Genomic DNA, 20159 nt, shown 5'->3' with positions numbered 1-20159 from the left:
GTTGCGCAGTGTAACTGGCGGTTATTTAAAATTTAAGACTGTGTTTAACAAAAATGGATAATAAAAACGAATAAATACATATAGAAATATGTTTTATACTATCACATACATATATACACACAAAAACTGTAGGGATTACCCCCCCCCCCCCCACACACACACACACACACACACCGGTGTATATATATATATATATATATATATATATATATATATATATATATATATATATATATATATATATATATATTTATTTATTTTACCTTGTACGAATTATTTTAGTATCTCCCGTGAATGGTGATGTAAATACATAACAACAAATGTTATAAGGTCTGTAAGCAATGGCATATCATATGACCTGGCACTGGCATCATATTTCACTATTTAACACAGATTTATTTATAAATATCTAAACGATAAGGATAACAACAAATAAATGAACATACATATAATAAATAAATAGTTAGGATCTTTATATCTGCCTAGATTGTTATATAACTTAATGACGACATGTATAACAATTGCATTCAATATATAAAATACATTAAGAAATAAGCCAATGACCAGCTTACTTCCCGCTGTTAAATTTTTGGAACATATTGCACAAATATTGCACATACATAAAAAGAAACATTTTGTTACAACGTATACACATCAGATTGCATTGTTATGATGACAAATGTATGGAGCATTTGCAAGAAAGTCACAACTTTAATTCTAAAATAGAACAATCTTTCATTTGGCAATCCGATTCTTTCGTGCCTGAATGATTTTCTCAGTTTTGTCATCAACTACATGTATTTTACGGTTAATCCTCTGCCTTAAAAATCTGTAATAGATATGAAGTTACTCAATGTACAGTTTTTATTACTCTTGGATAATTGTGGAAAACTAAATGTTAGGCGTTAATGCTCAAACTACAATCATCTTTAAACTTGTTTACTTAAAAAAACAGTCTGAGAGAGAGAGAGAAAGAGAGAGAGAGAGAGAGAGGGTTATGATAAAATAATGATTAAACCTACACTATTACAAGTATGATAAGGTACATAATAACTGCAATCAACATCGCAATAAGGCAAATTGACCAATCTGGAATATGATCTGCAAGTAAGAGAAAACATGTCACAATTGAAATTTATCAGTTGTATAGTGTTGCTGTCGATAATGCATCATATCAAATATATCATATGTGTTAATTCTGATTTAGCATTGCATCGTTTAAAAACCTTTATCTAAATTGAGTTATTTACTCAATAAACAGTAATGTCAATACATAATGAATATGAAACTCTACCTGAAGATGTTTGACCACTTGCATTAGTTTCATTTCCTATGTTTATTGGTGACACTGTTGCTATAAAATATGCATCATAAAAATTGATCAATGGGACCTTTATTCATTTCCACATTACGATATAAAGAAATCCTTACCCTATAAGAATTAAACAGACAAAACATTATTTCATTGAACTTCAAGTTACTCCAGCTTACCGACACTACTATTTCTCATTGGAACATGGTCCACATCTGGTCTTTCTGTAATAAATTATATGATATGAATATCGATCGGTATACCTAATGTTTACAAAGTTAACCGCACCCGAGCATACCATTACATTAATAATCAAATTTTTCAATTATTTTTCTCTAAGAAATAACATAACTTTTACATAATATTATATTATTATAAGTGCTGGACCTTAAAGAATTTAAACCTTTTCAGTTAGGCCTTGGGTATTGACTACTTATATAATAAATACCAAAACAAAATGCCTTATCACAGCCTGTAGAGTTGCGATGAAAATATACACGTAATAGTGAGCATTTCCTGACTTTGATCGTGGTATTGTTGACGTTTTTACAGCATCCAGTTGCCTCCGTCTCACAGAACAGTTTGGGTACGATGTCATTGGAGACCGGAAGCGTTCCTGAAAGAAAGCAAAACGTACAGTAGTACGATTGCAAGTCGGAAGTGTTTCAAACATCTCTACAGTTCTATTCTTTAAAAAATCAGAGATTTTTTTTTTTAAATACTTAAATAGGTAATATAAACAATAAGATCTCGGTCCAACCCATCATCCATAGCGAGTAAAGGTTACTGCAGTGTTTCATTGCGGGACAACTCTGTGTGGTGTTAAGTCCGACAAAAGTATTCCGAAAATTCCAAGTCTTATTTGGCCAGAACATGTCACAAGTGGCAGCTGTAGTATGGATATATTCCGACGAAAGGGATTCTCTTCCGTAACTCGACAGAAAACTGTCATCGCAAGGATCAACTGAAATTTATAATGTAAACTATTACAGGTGATCAGAATTCTGAATCTGTGATTATCAAAGCAGCAAACAATCCGTGTTCCTTACTTAAAACAACTATGGTTACTCCAACAAGCAAGTGAAAAGACACAAGGAAAAATCTCTTAAGATCCATGGAATCCTCTCCCAGATTGCCTGGGGTCGCGTTCCGTTGTGGGGTAGTAAACTCTTGTTATTTAACAAGTCTATTCATCTTAATCAATCGATTCAATGATTTACTATCTCTCACATGGCTCAAAACGTATAAGGTTGTTCACACACCTAACTTGGGTGATTAGATAAGGAAACACCATAAATATCAAATATTCATCATTTGATATTTTAAAAAAAAGATCAATTTTGTTTACCAAAGGCATTATCATTTTAAGACTGTATTGGCCTCCATTAAAAGGCTCTATACAGTAAAACACGGTTATAGCAAGCACGCTTATAACGAATTGACGCTTACAGCGAAGTGATTTTCATTCATCGAGACTTTATTACATGTTGTAAGTTTTACGATATAACGAATTACGCTAATAACGAAGTAAAATCGCCCGTCCCTGGCACTTCGTTTTAAGCGTGTTTTACTTTATACAAGAATGTAGAAAAATGCTTTAATCTAAAATGTAAAAAATTTTGATATCTGAAATTAAATCATTCTTTACAACTAAAGATATCATATGAAAAAAAAATTTAGAAAAATAAGAATAATATGGCGAATACTTCGATGACCTCCCAGTCCCCTTGATAAAGCGGGGGGTTTGTACAGCATAGTCTATCCTTAAGTTACATGTATCAATGAATTCAATTTCATTAAACTGTAGTTAGATTTTACAGGTGTTTCCTGTATTTCGTAATTTAAAACTTTTATGTTCAAGTAGGTTTTCTTACTAATGATTTTTTTTTCAAATCATTTCTGAAAAATACTTAATGTTTACAAATTTTCTATTAACTTTTATATCTTTTCCTCCTATTTTATTTCACAGATTCTTAGTGTTTAACACGGTATAAATCCTAAACATTTAATAGAAAAAAAATGACAGTGCAAGGGATGATATCTTGGCTATAATCTTTCTAAACATCATTATGTCTTAAACATCTAATATAATGTGTATGTAATGTCAATATAATCTATGTGGTCCTAAAACATAGTATCATAGAATATCAGTTTCCAGTCTATAAATATAAGAACTGGATTATTACATATAAATATAAAAACTGGATTATTACATATAAAAATTAGTACCAATTATTACATAACAATATAAGTACCAATTATTACATATAAGTATAAATACCGGATTATTACATATAAATATAAGTACCGGATTATTACATATAAATATAAGTACCGGATTATTACATGTACATATGAATATAAGTACTGGATTGTTACATATAAGTATATTAAGTACTTGATTATTACATATAAATATAAGTACCGGATTATTACATATGAATGTAAGTACTGGTTTAATATATATAAATATTAGTACCAGATTATTACATATAAATATAAGTACCGGGTTATTACATATGAATATAAGTACTGGATTATTACATATAAATACAAGTACCGGATTAATACATATAAATATTAGTACCAGATTATTATATATAAATATAAGTCCCGGATTATTATATGTACATATGATTATCAGTACCGGATTATTACATATGAATATAAGTACTCGATTATAACATAAAGAACGAGAAATACAGTAAGTACATAAGAATATCTCCGATTATTAAAATCTACTTTTACAATATGCTATGGAATTTATCGAAGTGTGCATTTCCTATTTCATATATAAATATATATATATATATATATATATATATATATATATATATATATATATATATATATATATATATATATATATATATATAGATCAAAGCTTTAAAAACTATAAGTTTTCTTAAAAGGAACTAACGATTAATAGAATCATTTGGAAAAGTTTTGAAGAACAGGATTAAAACGACAGGATTTAAAAGAAAAAGGCCCAGAATGAAATTGGTTGACAATGTTTAAGATATTTACATTAAATATTTAAAGGGTATATATGTAAATGGTTGTACAGCAAATTTTATAGAACAGTCAACCAACCATTAGAAACAAAAAAATAACACCCCGATATGGCCGTGTTTCTCTTCAGATAACGATTACGTCAGTATCTGTTATTACTGTGATACCTGCTAGGCTGTTCAAGGACGTGAATATTGACCCAAAAGTCAACGAATCTAAACCAGGAAGTTTACCGAAACCGTGGAGTAAATGTACCGAGTAGCCTTACTCCTTTGAGATTGGTTACGTTCTTTTTATCATATGTCGTGTTTATGATTCATTTCATAAATTTAGAGGATTCAGTGTTCAGTGGTAACGCGATAAAGGACTATGTGCGGTATGGTCAAATATCTGCCCCCGATTTCAACCAATTTTTAAATAGTATCGTATAAAATACAAATCTGCACAAATCATTGTATAGAGAATGCTTATAACTTTAATCTTGATTTTAGTGATCATTGCTCATTCGCTGTTAATCTGTGACGTCACCTAAATGACATAATTCCCGCAAATTTGCAAACAAATGAAAATATTCTCATTTTTGCTCTATATTTTGCATTCGGAAGTATAGAGCGCAGGTCTGCTCAAGTGCGATTTTAACATATGTTTTTCTTCAGATAGATATATACATTATACTAAAAAATGGTACTTGAGCAAGCCTGCGCTCGATGTTTCCCAGTCGAAAAACCATCGGAAAACACCCATATGTTGCTTTAAAACATCAATTTATCAAAATAATGCAATCTTCATGACGTCATTTCTACATTATGACGTCACTGTGGTGATAACCTTTTACACCTTTATTTCAAATATGCTTTCACCTCAATTTTAAAGCCCTTTATAAAACTTAAATATTTGGGGCAAAAAATGCATAAAACCGCACATAGTCCTTTTATTTAGCAGCTAGATGGTGGGTCCGATTCCGACCAGCGACAAACCTTAGTTACAGACTCGTGAATATGACGTGAAGGGCTCTGAAAATGCAGGTTACTTATTCTGCAAGTTACTGTAACAATAATGTCTTTCTTTCAAATATACGAAATAAAATTACAAATTTTAGACAATGCATACATCTACATGTATATTGTACAATACGAAGCAATGGGAGGGAGGGGATTGGTATCTATTGGAATAGGTATAGGAAACAGGGCCTTCGAATTGTTTTTGATACAAACTATTATAGATTTACTGTTACAAGAATAAAAAAACCCCAAAAAATCCTTTTAATGTAATTAAGATACTGTAGTTATATATTACACAAATTATTTAAGTCATCTTCTTCTTTACAACATATCGATCATTTAAACGGACATTGACGAACAAATCATTTTAATGTATTTCATCAATTGTACGAATAATAATAAGCAAAAAAAATTAACGTCTTCATTTTTTGTTTTGTTTTTTTTTACAAAATATTGATTACTTAAACCGACATTGACACATTTTAAACCAAAATACAATTAATTGATAATATTTATTTTATTTAAATATTTGATCATTAGACATTAACTGACTGTTTAATTAGTTTGTTACAATGGATATGATGTGACACGTGGAATTCCTGGTCGGGTCTTTAGAAATTTAGGCTCTTCCTATCTGGACCTGTAGCTGCGGCTGCTGTGGACGAGGTGCTTTTCCTCTTCTTTCCAGCATCACTCCCTGCAGTGGTGTTCATGGAGGCACTTTTTCTATTTTGTTCTTTCTCGCTTTGTGTTGACTCATTTTGCTTCGAGCTGTTATAATTACCAGGAGTGCATAATATACAAGTATATTTCCCTTTACTTATCATTTTACTCTCCCTATAAACAGCTGGTCTACACACTCTTCGTTTACAATTGTCTTGCTTTATACAAGAGGTTGTCAAACACTTAAATGATTCCTCATGGCCACTAACTCTCCAGACAAATTCCGCCGGTGCCTGACCATTTACCAATTCCCAACATATGTTGATGCATGCTTTCATATACTTTTCACACTTCGATCCATTGAGTTCTTTTGGTTTGTCGATTTTCAAAATCCAACTGGATTTTGTTATGACTACAGGCAATATGTCGGTCTCTGATAGACGTTTGCACAAATTCTAAAATATAAAACAAACGTAATTAAAGATCTTGGAATGCAATATAAAATATATGATACTAGTACTACATACATCTCTCTCTCTCTCTCTCTCTCATTATGTTATTTTGTCTTTGGAAGTTTAGATATGTTATCAGGAAACATAATATAAGTGAAGTGGTCTTGTACTATGTCTAAATATTGATACTAAAAATATTTGCTGTTCATATGAGCGATCCGATCATCCACTGTGATTAAAAGCTAGTTACTTGTGAAACCCCCTTCCTTAATTTTTTAAATTTATTTCATTATAATATCAAGTTGTTTACTCGGTACAAAGATATCCTCTGTTCACATTTTGCTTAATTCCTCAGGGTTCAAACGATCTTCATTCAAAAGTATGAAAAATTTCCAAGATGTCTTCTGTGAAACGTCCCCTCGAAATTATGAAGTTTAAAAACACGGCTATAAAATTTATGTCTACGGGAATTTTTTATTGCAACAGACCCGAATGATAACGTTAAAAAATTGTATGAGGTATTTCTGAGTGACCTCAGAATGGAAACAAGTATTCCTATTAAAGGAATGATCGGCATGAAATATCATTGGTCGGCTCTGCTAATGTAATACGGATGCAATAAACTATATATAGCACCGTTTTATTGGTTTCCAAAATAGCAAGGCGTGAAAAAGCTTTACTTTTAGTAGGCGAGTTATACTTCCGATAAATGTGAAGAAAAACGTGATTTGAATCATTATGTACTTAATTTCCGGGGTAAACGGTTAAGAGTAACGTTTTTAATAATCTACGTGATATTAAAGATTTATGTGAGGTTGTTATTGCATAGTAAATAAAGTAGTACAAGGCGCAATGCGTGCGCAAATAGTAAAATATGCCGGGTTCCTCATATGGACACAACTGTGATCGACCGGAGCCGATCACAAAAAGATGTCAACATCAGATTTTGGATTATATATAAAACAAATTTAATGCACACGTGCAAAGAAAAGGAGCAATTTAAAATCATTAATTCAAACATTCCTATTTTCCTCCATTATCTTTAAGACTTAAAACCTTGCCAAAATGCATTTGACAAATAAGTTGTAACGATATTTGCATATTTGAAATATGGTCTGTGCACACGCCATGACCAAGAACAAGAAAATTTAAGTATAGTAGAAAAGTCAGATTTAAATCAAAAGTAAATTTTATGGTTTCAGGATCAGGTATCATCATAATAGCGTGTTTATGCTATAAAATTCAAGAATGCGGTCTTAGACGTAAAATAGAGTGAACTAGAGCAGAGCTCGTGGCAAAGCCACGAGTAGGTCTTCCGTTGTTGCTGCGAGTTGAAAATGTATGTGATATGGTGTCAATAATTTATAATGACTAAACTTTCAGTTCTGCTTTTGTTATAAAAATGTGTTGTGATTGAAAGCCTGTATATAAAACGTGTTTTGAAAAAGAAAGAAAGAAAATGTTTTAGGAAAACTATCTGTCGAACACAGTTTATGTAATCGTTTCAAACATTCTTTAAAAAATGAGATGTTTAATGGCGAGTTAAATTTTCAGAGGGTAGCAAGCATTGTTACATGTACTCATGAATCATGTGAGGAATTGTGTTTTTGGGAGTTGATTTTAATAAACTCTCCTATGCAGTTACTCTAGCATACCGAAACTGAAACTGTGTTTGCACCTAAGCACAAATCATCGCCGCTGACAAGACTTAGTTCTTGAAAATAATGAAGTATTTTTTTAAAGGAAACTTTTTTTATAAATACCTTGGAAATAGTCAGATTTTAAATGGTAGGAACAATTTGAAGTTTTTTTAGTCCTGTGTATTCCTACGCCAGAGTTCAATATATAGTCTCGTTCAACCATCGGCTGTCTCCTTACATATCCGGCAAGTAGAGAGTCAGTCTATATTTAGAGGTCGCATCATCAAGCTATCATGTGACCTGGTATCTCTTACTTGTCGGAGATTAACGGAGACAGCCAAGCATCTGGTTGAACGAGACTAGAGTTCATTATTGGTTGGATCCATACAATTTTTGAAATATTTGGAATACCAAAACATTGTTTGATGAAATCAATTCTATTTTAAGATATTACACAACATGATTCATTAGAGGTTTTCTCAAAATTCTAGTCGGAACAGTCAGAGAATTCATATTATAAAAATGTGCATAATTCAAATGCAGATTATAAACTACTTGCCAAGCAAACTAGCATATCGTTGATTTTAAAATAAATAATATTCGATAAAATCAACTCTCGTCAGAACATCAGTACTTTGATTTAAAAACCGAACCCGCCTACAAAACACGTAACCTTTTCTCTAAGATAACTTCTTTATTTAAAAATATTTCTAAATTTTTGAAAACTATGTGCAAGTTTAGAATTGTTGCGTGATGACAAAATTTACAGACCCTGAAACTTACTACTACACCAAAAAACGTGCGACTTACTTGCGAGAAACGTTTCGTGTAAACCGTTAAGCGTTTCGTATGATTGTGAAGCGTTTCGTGTAAACCGTTTAGCGTTTCGGGCAAAGCGTGTAAATCGTTTCGGGCAAAGCGTGCGAGAACCGCGTGAAACATTTATCAGATTTCATTCGGAACTCACTGACACTTCAATTCACTTTCAATTGATGAAAGAGAATATATCCAAGATATCTTCATTGAACAATTTTCACTCATAAAATTTCACAGGAACGAAAACAATTTTTTTACGGAGATTTATAATGGGAAATGTTTACATCTTTTCTCCGTTCGGAAGTACTCGAGATACCTCGCGCAATAAAAACGTTATCATCCGGGCTTATTAATGGCTGATGCAATGCAAAATCCCCGTAGACTTTCAATATTGGGATGTGTATTGAAACCTGAAGCGATAGAGGGGGCGTTTCAACACATATAATCTGGACGAACGTAGTTTTAGCACAAAGGTATTTACTATTATTGAAATATCAAGCAAAAAGTGGTGGAAGAAAAAACTCGGGACATAGTATATCTTATAAATTTATGAAACTTTGAAGTGTTTTGAAATTCTTTAACCAGGGAACAACGATGTCTATATATAGATCAGTAATAGGATAAGGTAATGTCAAACATCGAAGACTGTACGAATATTTAAGAAACTGTTTTTATTACAAGTGTTACCGTTAATAATTAAATCAAAGTTTGCCGAATCTTCCTGGAATTAAACAAAGGTTGTAAATTTACTTTGTATAAAATCTTTCTTCATGGTTACTCAGTGTGAAACATTCTTTACCTTAGACGTTTTACTTTTCCACTAAGCATCCGCCTTCGTTGCCTTTCCTTTACACTACATCTAAATTCATCATGTTCATAAGTGATTACTCGTTCGCATTTTAAAATATTTAATGTCCGTATTCTCGGACTCCATGCTAGGAAATTTAGTTGAATATAAGCTACGTCATTCTTATCCATGTGCATGTTGTCGACGGCGCGCAGACCTTAATTAATTTGTTCGCAAGTTTATAACTAATGATTATTCCTTTATCAGCACCACTTATAATTTACTCAACTCTCTCTCTCTCTCTTTTCTTTCTCTCATTCAAGTCACGAGCGGCAATGTCTTAACTCCGCCCAGCTACGATCTGATTGGACAAAGGTCAGTGAAAACATTAGGTAGAAACTTTTCTGGAGTAAACCCCTATTAAACGCTTCAATGTACTTCGATCATGTTTTGATAAGCATATATATTTTTTTATTTATTCACATCGATAACTCTTACTGAGACCATTCGACTTTGTACAAGCAGCACACATAACCTCGGACATCGGGTGTCTCCTGCACCTGGCTGAACCTGTCAATCAACCTCTGTGTATTTGTTTTCATTGGATGGTCAAGCGTCTCTTTCTTTGTCAATAGCCAATCGAAAATTAATGACTTCAAGGTAATCGGAATCAGTATTTGATGAAGCATACAATTCAAATGACAAAATTTTTATTAATTATCTGAAAATTATTTAAACCACTGTTAATGGAAAACAAAGAGTCTTAGAAGTAATTAACACACAGGGATTTGCCTACAATGTACACAGTCATGCAATTACTAGTAATTATTATGGGAATCTTTACGCATGGTACTTAATTCGAACAGATTATAATAATCTATACACTGTACGCCGTTACACATGTACGAAGCGCCGGTAATATATACGAATATTGAGTCAAAAATTTATATCATTTTTATTTCTTGTTCTTTTCAATACAATGTGAAATTACTTTCAGAAAAAAATTCCGAAATACTAATTACAACTTTCTTTTTTGTGTAATCATTTGAATTTTTTCTGGGTTCATGTATATATGTGTACAGAACATACTTATTTACGCGCGAATGACACGACATAGGAAAAAAAATAATCGGTTGTTCGTAGAACATTTTTATCTTACGAATGTGACTAATTTAATTTTAAATATTTTTCAACATTATCAATGTAAATAATATCAGGTGTATATACTGTTTGTGTTTTTACATCGTAATCTCTGAAACCAATAAAAATACTAATGTTAGCAGAAAAATCAAATCCCGCCGAATACTGAAATACCGATTTCAGTTAGCAATCATACGGATTTTATTTTTGGTATTGACTATTGAGTTACGGTAACTTTTTTTCTGGATGATTTTATTATTTATTATTTATGTAAAAGCACCATTCCAACAGTTACTCAATTATATAACAATTGATGACCTGGGGCTATATATGTTCCGAGCTGTGTGCGCTGAAGCGACACAAGATTCTCGGTCGCATGTGGCGATTGCATTTACACAGACTGACCGAATAAACAAACGGGTGGGAATATGAAACAAAATGTTACACATGAGAAGAAGCCACCAAAAATGATTTTCGATAGATCTTGATATCGTTTTGACAATTAAAAAAGTCCAGCGCGAGCTCCTGTCAGCGGGGCAGGGGGGGGGGGGGGGGGGGGCAGCAATGAGTTCGCTTCTACAAAGAAACGAACGACCATGTAGAAAAACTACAGAAGTGATTAATATGTGACCGATAGAATCTAATCTAAAGTTGTTTAAAATTCATGTGAATTTTTTAAAAAAAAATCATCGAATGCTTCAATTCAGGACATTTTTTATCGTGCTAGCACCTACTGCAAACATGTTACATGGAACTTTGATTATAATTTGATTTTTAAACTACCTGTTTATCTTTTCATCTTAAACGAATATAATAGTTGAAAAAATAATAAAATATAGTTGTGTCCGTGCAAAATATGAAACATGAACGCGCGATAAGGTACATGTAGAAGAACACGAACCGACCCCGGATTACTTGGCGCCGGTTCTCCTCAGCCATGTGCGAGGGATGATCATCATTTAAAGGTTTACTATTTGTGTGTGTGTGTGTGGGGGGGGGGGTTGATTCAAAACATTATTTGTGCAGTTTCTAAAATATTTTACATAAACAAACTAACCATTAATTTATGTCTTAAATGTACGATGTTTACGATTTGGAGTAATATCGCTCATTAATATTCATTTACACTCAAACGTTCAATTGAATAAATCCAAGATGGACAAACTTTTATAGGATTGTATTAAAACAGTTCCTGTTTTTACGGCTATATTAACTCAAACACGTTCATATGCATGTAAGTGTGCGTCGCAGTGTGAGAATCTTGTGTATTAAAACCCGCTTAATAACCGCTAGGTAGTGCAGCCGTGGCTGATCTCATCGGCCGTTGGCGAAGGATATATTACGTAAAGGTATATGTACAACGCACAGACAGGCACAGTTCAGAACCCAGGAAGATTTGAAAAGTTTGCAGTATAATGAACATACTCTATCAAATAAAAGTTATTTATTTTAAACTTAAAACCCACAATTGATCTGTGTCTATTATTGCTTTAGATTGAGAGTGACATTGCTTTTATTAATTAACTGAACGATTTCTTAATTGACACCCAATCGTTTAATCCATAAAAAAATTATGTGTAATCAAAACGAAACCAATTATCGAGTTCGCGGCTAAATAAACTCATACATGTATATGAGAGACACAGCTCTTGTGTATTAGATAACCGCTGACCGCTACAGCCGCGAGCATGGTGACCGATTTTCTCGGCCGCGGGCGAGGGAGAGCTTACGTAATGGTACACACACACACACAGCTCTGATTCAAGGTAGATTTTAAATGCATGGAGTTAATAAATAAAATGTAATGCATATAGTTTTTTAATTCCATATTTTGTGGTTAAATAGAAAAGAAAAAGAATGTTTTGTTTTCCAATTGCCGTTTTTAATGATTGTGCACTATAAGAACTTAACAACAATGACTTAAACTCCTTAAAAAAGCATGTACTCCAACAAAAACAAATTTCTTATAAATTAATGCCTCCTGTATAAACCAGCATACTTTCTGCGGCAACTTTATGCCAGTTGTACGCACAAAGACTTTCGTTAACTTGTCTAATGAAAACAGGTACATGTCAACATGTAAAGCTTTTTACACTCATACTACACAAATCACTTACAAAATAATATTGTTACGACCTTTATGAGATCCCAACAAACAACTTTTCCAGCGACATCCATATCAAAATCCTAACCGTTTTTGAGTTATTAAGCAAAAACTTTTAGGGGCTATTGGCCCTTAATTTAAGGGGCCAGCCCTTTTTTATTGGTGTCAAATGAAAGCCCTTGATATTCTGCACAACTTTTATTCTACATGTTTTAACAAAATATTTTTCGTTAAAAAGATATAAAGGAAAATATGTCTAAATTTTTGCACTTTTTGGAATCCTGTTTTTTGACCCCCTACCTTTTCCTAAATAAGGAACGTAATCCAAAAACAAAAACCGATGTATACAACTTCAATGTCTTTGTTATTCAAATTCGTTGGATTCCCATTCCCTGCTATTATAGTCTCGGAGCCTTTGTCTGGAAACCAAAGGCCCTAAAAAAATTTAAAAGGGGAATAACTCGTTAACGGAAAGGGAATTCTAACTTCTATGAATTGATGAAGATAGTGTTTTGTAAAGTCCATTAGCCCTGAAAATTTGAGCAAAAACCGTTCAGAAATGAGCACGATATGAAGCCTCAAAGTTCGCGTCTAGGAAGAAAAAAAAAAAAAAAATAAGAATAATCTTAACCCGCACAATAATAGAAAGGTCTTCCGTTGGAAACGGAAGACCTTAATCAGTCTGTCCAATTCAAGAGTCATCCGATATCTACTAGTAATTCTATTACAAATTCAATATACGATTAAATTTTAACTCTACTGCATACAGACCATGCGACAACGTCATTCTCTTCCTTGAACGTATATACATGCAAATGTAAAATCTCATTTTAATTTTTTAAAAATGAATATTTTAATTTACATGTATGTCGATATACCTGACGTAAAACACCAGATATAATTGGTACCTTCGTAGTATACTTTCATAGATATTTATAGATTAAAGAAATTACTAACTATTACACCCTTCTCTATACCTCTCATAATTTTTTTAAATTTTTGATATAAAGTGAGTTAAGGCATCTTATGTATCGTGTTTGTCGGTCATGTAGGTAGTTTTCTTCCTTACCTCCAGGAGAAAAGGAACAAGGTCTGATTCCAGCTCCAATTGAAATGCTTTTATTTTAAATCTTAACTCATCCAACTCATTTGATGAAAGTTCTCTCTGTATATAAGTATATATAAAAGAAATTTAAGGAAATGCACCACCACTATATATCGAAATCATCTGTAAATCATATTGACTATTTTAACTGAAGTTTTACAATGATTACAATAAAAACAGTTTATATATATATAAAAAAACATTCCGCTGTAACAGTGCTGAGAAATGTACATATGAAACACTGTCATACAATGCAAATAATGTACGTATGTTAAACGTTCATATCTTTAAAATTCTTTTTTTAAAAAGTTCTACAAAATTTATTAATCAAAAATATTAGTAAATGTTTTTCAGCATATCTATTTTACGCGCCAAATTGTGTTACTATAATCATTGTATCATTATGATATTAAATGCAACTGCATGAAATATAATAAGAACCAGCACCAAATATTATGTACATAATAAGGTAGCAAGGGACAGTTTCGAATAAAGTACCCGTCAATATTTTTGTAAAATTGAGAGTTGCTGTACTTGAAGGCTTATGAGTGTTGCTAAAATTCATGAAATGATTTTTAATGAATATCATTAGTTAGAGGGGTGTCTCTTGTTGAAATTGATATGCAATATGTAGGCCCCTTATGTTAGGTACATGAGAATCAGAAGTAAAATGCGAAACCTGCGGCTTTGACTGTTGTGCTGACTTTACACAGTGAAATTGCAAGTTACAGACGGGAGGTAAAATAACACGAAAAGTAGGTGGATGGGACATTGTAAACTATACACCGGTAAGTTTCTGACATGTGATAGTGCAGCATGCACGCGGTACGGAAGGTCATCCCTCTGCAGGGAATTAGCTGGGGGAGGTCTAAAAAGCTGAAAAATCATGAAAAATTAGCAAAATATGAAAGGGTCAAAATCTCATAAAAACCAGTATGTAGAGAATTTTACAGGTTTTGATTAGCAATTTTCTTCAGAAATTGGTGATTGGCCTTATAAAGAGTGAATTAAAGGTATTTGTGCTGAATGGGAACTGAGGAAACTCTAGTTACAGAGTTCCGAAGACATGCATCCCTTGGCTACAATGAATTGGATCAAAAAAACTGTCCCCTGCCACCTAAAACTAGCCAAATTATATTAAACAGTTCATTCCTAGAATACTTACTACCGGTTTTCCGGTTAGAGCTGCTAATAAGCTTTCCCTTTGGTTTTTACATTTTTTCTGCACATAGCCTAAAAGCAGCCTTAAAAAATTACGTAAAACGTTTAAGTGAGAATATCCATGATCATGAATAATTACCATTTACAAAAGAAAGAATATATATATATATATTTGTTATATTCAGTAGTATATTCTCAATATATTACTCTTTATTACATACTTAGTAATAAATACAGGTTTTTGGCATATGTGATACAGATGACATCACAAAATCCGTATCGGCCTCCGGGGCTGATATAGGTTATCAGCCCTCCAGGGCTGATACGGATCCGTATCACATCCCTTTCGGAACTCCTCTGGCTTTTTTCGCTTTGGCATTTTTGCATGTTTACAGACGAAAAATAAAATATTTTCAGTTACAGTCGACATTTTTAAGTGCAGTTGAAAACTTCAAATGCTAGCAAATGTTTTAAAGTCGTCAACTTTTAAAATCTGATGAAATTCTGTTCTGTAGCTTCATGTTAAAACAAGAAGAACTCTTATTTTTAATAAATACATGTACACGTGCAGACTTTTTTCAAATAATATGAATAATCAATTCAAAAAAAAATTGATGGGTTTTTTTTTAATTTATTACTAAGTATGTAATAAATATAATAATATATACCCTTTTCCATATCACAGCTTGTATCAGCCCTCGACCAATATCATCCCTCGGGCCTTCGGCCCTCGGGCTGATATTGGAGTCTCGGGCTGATACAAGCTGTGATATGGAAACGGGTATGTATTATTCTCTCTATATAGACGAATAGTCAATAATTGTAATATTAGCTCGTCCAAAAAATATTGACCGGTCGGTTGACAATGGTTTTCTCGGGGTGTCAATTTCAACTGTATGTACAACTTAAAAAAACATATTAACAATTCAACGTTTTGCAGGGAACCTTTTTTTCACTAATAGTTACACTTTACCTTATGAATATTAAACAGACAAAACATAGATTTCGATAATCCTAACTTCCAACTTACCAGCACTACTATTTCTTACAGGAGTATGATTCACACCTGGCCCTTTAAATAAATAATATAATATGAACAACAGTATAATTATGTAATGTTTAAAAAGATTGTCAGCAATTGAACATAACACTCACAATGATAATTTTTAGTTCATATTATTTTTCACAGTTTTTGTTTGTTTTTGTTTTTTTTTACATTATATTATATTGTATGTGTGGTGTCAATGTGTGTGTTCATGTGTATTTTGGGTCATCTTCTTTGCGTGATACATCACTTATACATTTTATGACAGTACATCACACCAGGTGATTTAATTGCTTTGTGAAATTGTTTATGTGTTGAACACATGTACATGTATATGTGTTGTCTATAACTTTGATGCATAGTGAATACAGTTTTAAGATACTTGCGAATATAACCAGTGTTCGGGTAAGAGATGAACTTTGTTATCATTAACAGCCATTATTTGTTAAAATTATGAAACTCCGTTTAATTCTTACAAATCGAAAAGATACTGGACCTTAAGGAATATATAAGTGTGTGCTGGTCTGCCTACTCCCCCCTCCCCTCCCCCCATAATGCAGGGGGTCCTTGATACGAATAAACTTAATAAAACGTTTTCAGTCATACTTAGTGTATTGGCTACTTGTAAAATAAATACCAAAACAAAAAGCCTTATCACAGCCTGTAGAGTTGCGATGAAAATATACACGTAATAGTGAGCATTTCCTGATACTGATCGTGACATTGCTTTTACAGCATCCAATTGCCTCCGTCTCACAGAACAGTTTGGGTACGATGTCATTGGAGACCGGAAGCGTTCCTGAAAGAGAACAAAACGTAAAGTAGTAAGATCGCCACCCGGAAGTGTTTCAAACATCTCTACAGTTCTATTCTTTAAAAAATCAGAGTTTTTTTTTTAAATACTTATTTAAGTAATATAAATGATAAGATCTCGGTCCAATCCATCATCCATAGCGAGAACAGGTTACTGCAGTGTTTCATTGCGGGACAACTCTGTGTGGTGTTAAGTCCGACAAAAGTATTCCGAAAATTCCAAGTCTCATTTAGCCAGAACATGTCACAAGTGGCAGCTGTAGTATGGATATATTCCGACAAAAGGGATCCTTTTCTGTTACTCGACAGAAAACTGTCATTGCAAGGATCAACTGAAATTTATTATGTAAATTATTTCAGATGAACAAAATTCTGAGTCTGTGATTGTCAAACCAAAAAATAATTCATAATTCTCACTTAGAATAACCATGGGAACTCCAGCAAGCCAATGAAAAGAAACCAGGAAGAATCTCGTAATATCCATGGAATCCACTTCCAGATTATCTAGGGTCGCGTTCCGTTGTGGGATAGTAAGCTCTCGTCATTGATCAAATGCATGTGTCTCAATCAATAGATTCATTGATTTATTATCTATCACACGAGGCAAATCGTATAGGGCGGTCACACACACATTGAGTGATAAGATAAAGCAAAACCACGAACAAATTAAATATTGAATTTCATGTTTTATAAAAAGTAGGTTGATTATTTTAAAACGAAATTTAAATGTAAAATATGATATAAATGCACAGTTTTCTTGTACAACATATTCCATTCCTCAGTTATCATTTGAATTGTAATTAGATTTTACATCTTTTATAGGCACTACCTACCTACCTTGATAGAACAGTCACAACAGAATTCATACAGCGATATAATAGATCTAAGCTTGGAAAAGTTAGCTTTAAACATTTTAAGTTTATTATCATTTTGCAAAGAACAAGCTTTATAACGCCAATCCGTAGAAGATAAATCGCCCAGATTAGATTTGTTTGAAAAATTTGAGGATATTAAAAGTGAGAAGATATACCGTATATCAGGAAAATATTTTCAACACGCCTATTTTCATTCCTGGAGAACATTTCCAATAAACAGCGAGGATTTATTCCGGATGTCATCAATATTTTGTCCACTTACAGTCTTACTGAATACCTACAAACGTGGCTTCTTGATTGCTCATTTTCACCGAAACAGACTTGGAAAAAGATAGTGAGATCTGCTGTATCTAAGCTACACCAAACAAACCGTAACATTAGAATGATAAATGACAATGAGTTTTACCGTTTCAAATCCATTATCCAAAACCAAAACCCAAGTTTCATCTGGTCTATTCCGTCCAACTCATACGAAATCTCTCTTTGTAAATTTATCTGCAAGCTTATAGCTTGCCCTCCGGAACAGACTCCCTTTATCTGCAGACTATGCAACACCATGTTTGTAAGACGTTTTTCAACATATCGCTTGTTCCTGCCCCTCTACTAATGACTTACGTACATACTGGTGGGATCAAATCACCAACTCCTTTGATAATCACCTCTCCGCGGACCTGTGTGCCATGACTGAGGATGATATATTTTTCTTCCTTCTAGGTGGGAAATATTTCACATGGTTGTCAGAAAAAGATCTACGTGCAATTCGTATATTTAACTTTCGTTACATCAGAGACACTGCTGCACGCTACAATCGGACCCTCAACCTAACCGAATGTTAGCAGCATAACCTGTGTATGTGTGTGCCCCGTACCCCGTGTAGGACCCCCTCCCCCTTTTTTTTAATTATTAGTATATATGTAAATACTCTTATGCTTTGTCTTATAATTATAGGTGTTGCATGTATTTATAATTGTATGTTCTGAAATAATCCTCATATGAGGGAAATAAAGTATGAATATAATGAAAAATTCGGACAATGAATCCATTTACACGTTTTCCTTAATATGAAATAACTACCGATAATTATTTTCTAAGAAGCAAACAGTCATTATATAAATAGTGCCTGTTTGGAAGGGTAACAGTTGAAATTGACACCCCGAGGAAACAATTGTCAACCGACGCGAAGCGGAAGTTGACAATGGTTTTCGAGGGGTGTCAATTTCAACTGTTATCCTCCCAAACAGGCACTATTTATTTTATTATACTGAATGTCTTAATTTTTTTTTTAGAGATTTTGTTTACTGATTTTATATAGAAATGACGTGAATTCCACGGCGAACCGTACGCGCATAATTAACGCGCATGTAACAATTCGTTGTATTACCCGTTGCTAAGTGTGTTGCTAACGCTGAGGGTAATAGAACGGATTATCAATTGCGTCTAAACCAATCAAATTTCAGTATTTAACATGAAAGTATAATAAAAATAAATAGATCATGTATCGTTACATGTACCAGTGGCTCAGGTATAATTAGACATCGGTTTACGCAAGGAATGCGACCGTTTTAATTAATCAGCTTGTCAATGGATTGTTAAATAAACAATTGCAACGAGGCTTACAAATCTATCATATGGCGCTTGTCCTCCGATCCCGCAATCTGTACCTCTAAGTAAACTAACTGAACACAGTTCATCGTACTTTTAGTTACCTGTACAAAAACGAATCTTTATATCAAATTTACGCTGATTTATTTTCTGCGATTCGGAAATCGTCGCGAACAAAGCGGAAATTGGATACACGCGGATAAAACCTGATATACGGTATTACTGAATGTTAATGGTTTTATAGCAACATGTTGAGAACAACCAATCATTGGAAAAGAGAAATTTATTATCATGTAAGAAAGAACCGGACTTTGCAGTGTATCATTTTTGGTCAGGGATTTTTTTTTCTGCTTTTTTAACACATAATTTTTAAGATATCTTCTCCAACATATAATATTTTGTGGCCCCTTTCCAGCCTTGCAAAGGAGATATTTTGATATAAATACATCGCCCCCTTTTTCTGGCATAATTCATTTTTCACGACAACAAATTAATTAATTAGATGGAATTTATTCACAGAATTTATACAATAATTTTAAGAACGGAAATAAATTTAAGAATGAATTACAACACTGGTTTATTTTTCAAATAGCAATAAAAAATGATAAAACTCAAACTTAAAATTTTGGAG

General features: G+C 32.8%; 1 protein-coding gene and 1 long non-coding RNA gene across 3 annotated transcripts; both read right to left on the bottom strand.

Annotated features, from left to right (window-relative positions):
• Positions 1-254: 254 nt before the first annotated feature.
• LOC105345414 (uncharacterized) lies at positions 255-19078 on the bottom strand. 2 transcript variants are annotated; one of them, XM_034447053.2, is made up of 7 exons: positions 17469-19078; positions 2073-2276; positions 1761-1928; positions 1492-1536; positions 1295-1354; positions 1023-1101; positions 255-829 (listed from the first exon to the last, which is right to left on the bottom strand). In XM_034447053.2, exons 1-7 carry the CDS (start codon positions 17533-17535, stop codon positions 736-738), a joined length of 717 nt encoding a protein of 238 aa, XP_034302944.2. In that variant the 5' UTR covers positions 17536-19078; the 3' UTR covers positions 255-735. The 2 variants fall into 2 exon arrangements, with proteins under 2 accessions (XP_034302944.2, XP_034302943.2); XM_034447052.2 differs by lacking the exon at positions 17469-19078 and adding an exon at positions 2362-2838.
• Positions 5771-15348, bottom strand: LOC117681649 (uncharacterized). Its single transcript, XR_004596267.2, has 3 exons — positions 15198-15348; positions 13997-14092; positions 5771-6443 (listed from the first exon to the last, which is right to left on the bottom strand). It is a non-coding gene; the product is annotated as an uncharacterized lncRNA (long non-coding RNA).
• Positions 19079-20159: the final 1081 nt, after the last annotated feature.

Source organism: Magallana gigas, chromosome 2 (assembly GCF_963853765.1).
Source record: "Magallana gigas chromosome 2, xbMagGiga1.1, whole genome shotgun sequence".
NCBI classification, from domain to species: Eukaryota; Metazoa; Mollusca; class Bivalvia; order Ostreida; family Ostreidae; genus Magallana; species Magallana gigas.
Note: the sequence above shows the minus strand (reverse complement) of the source record. Positions and strands in the feature narration are given on the sequence as shown.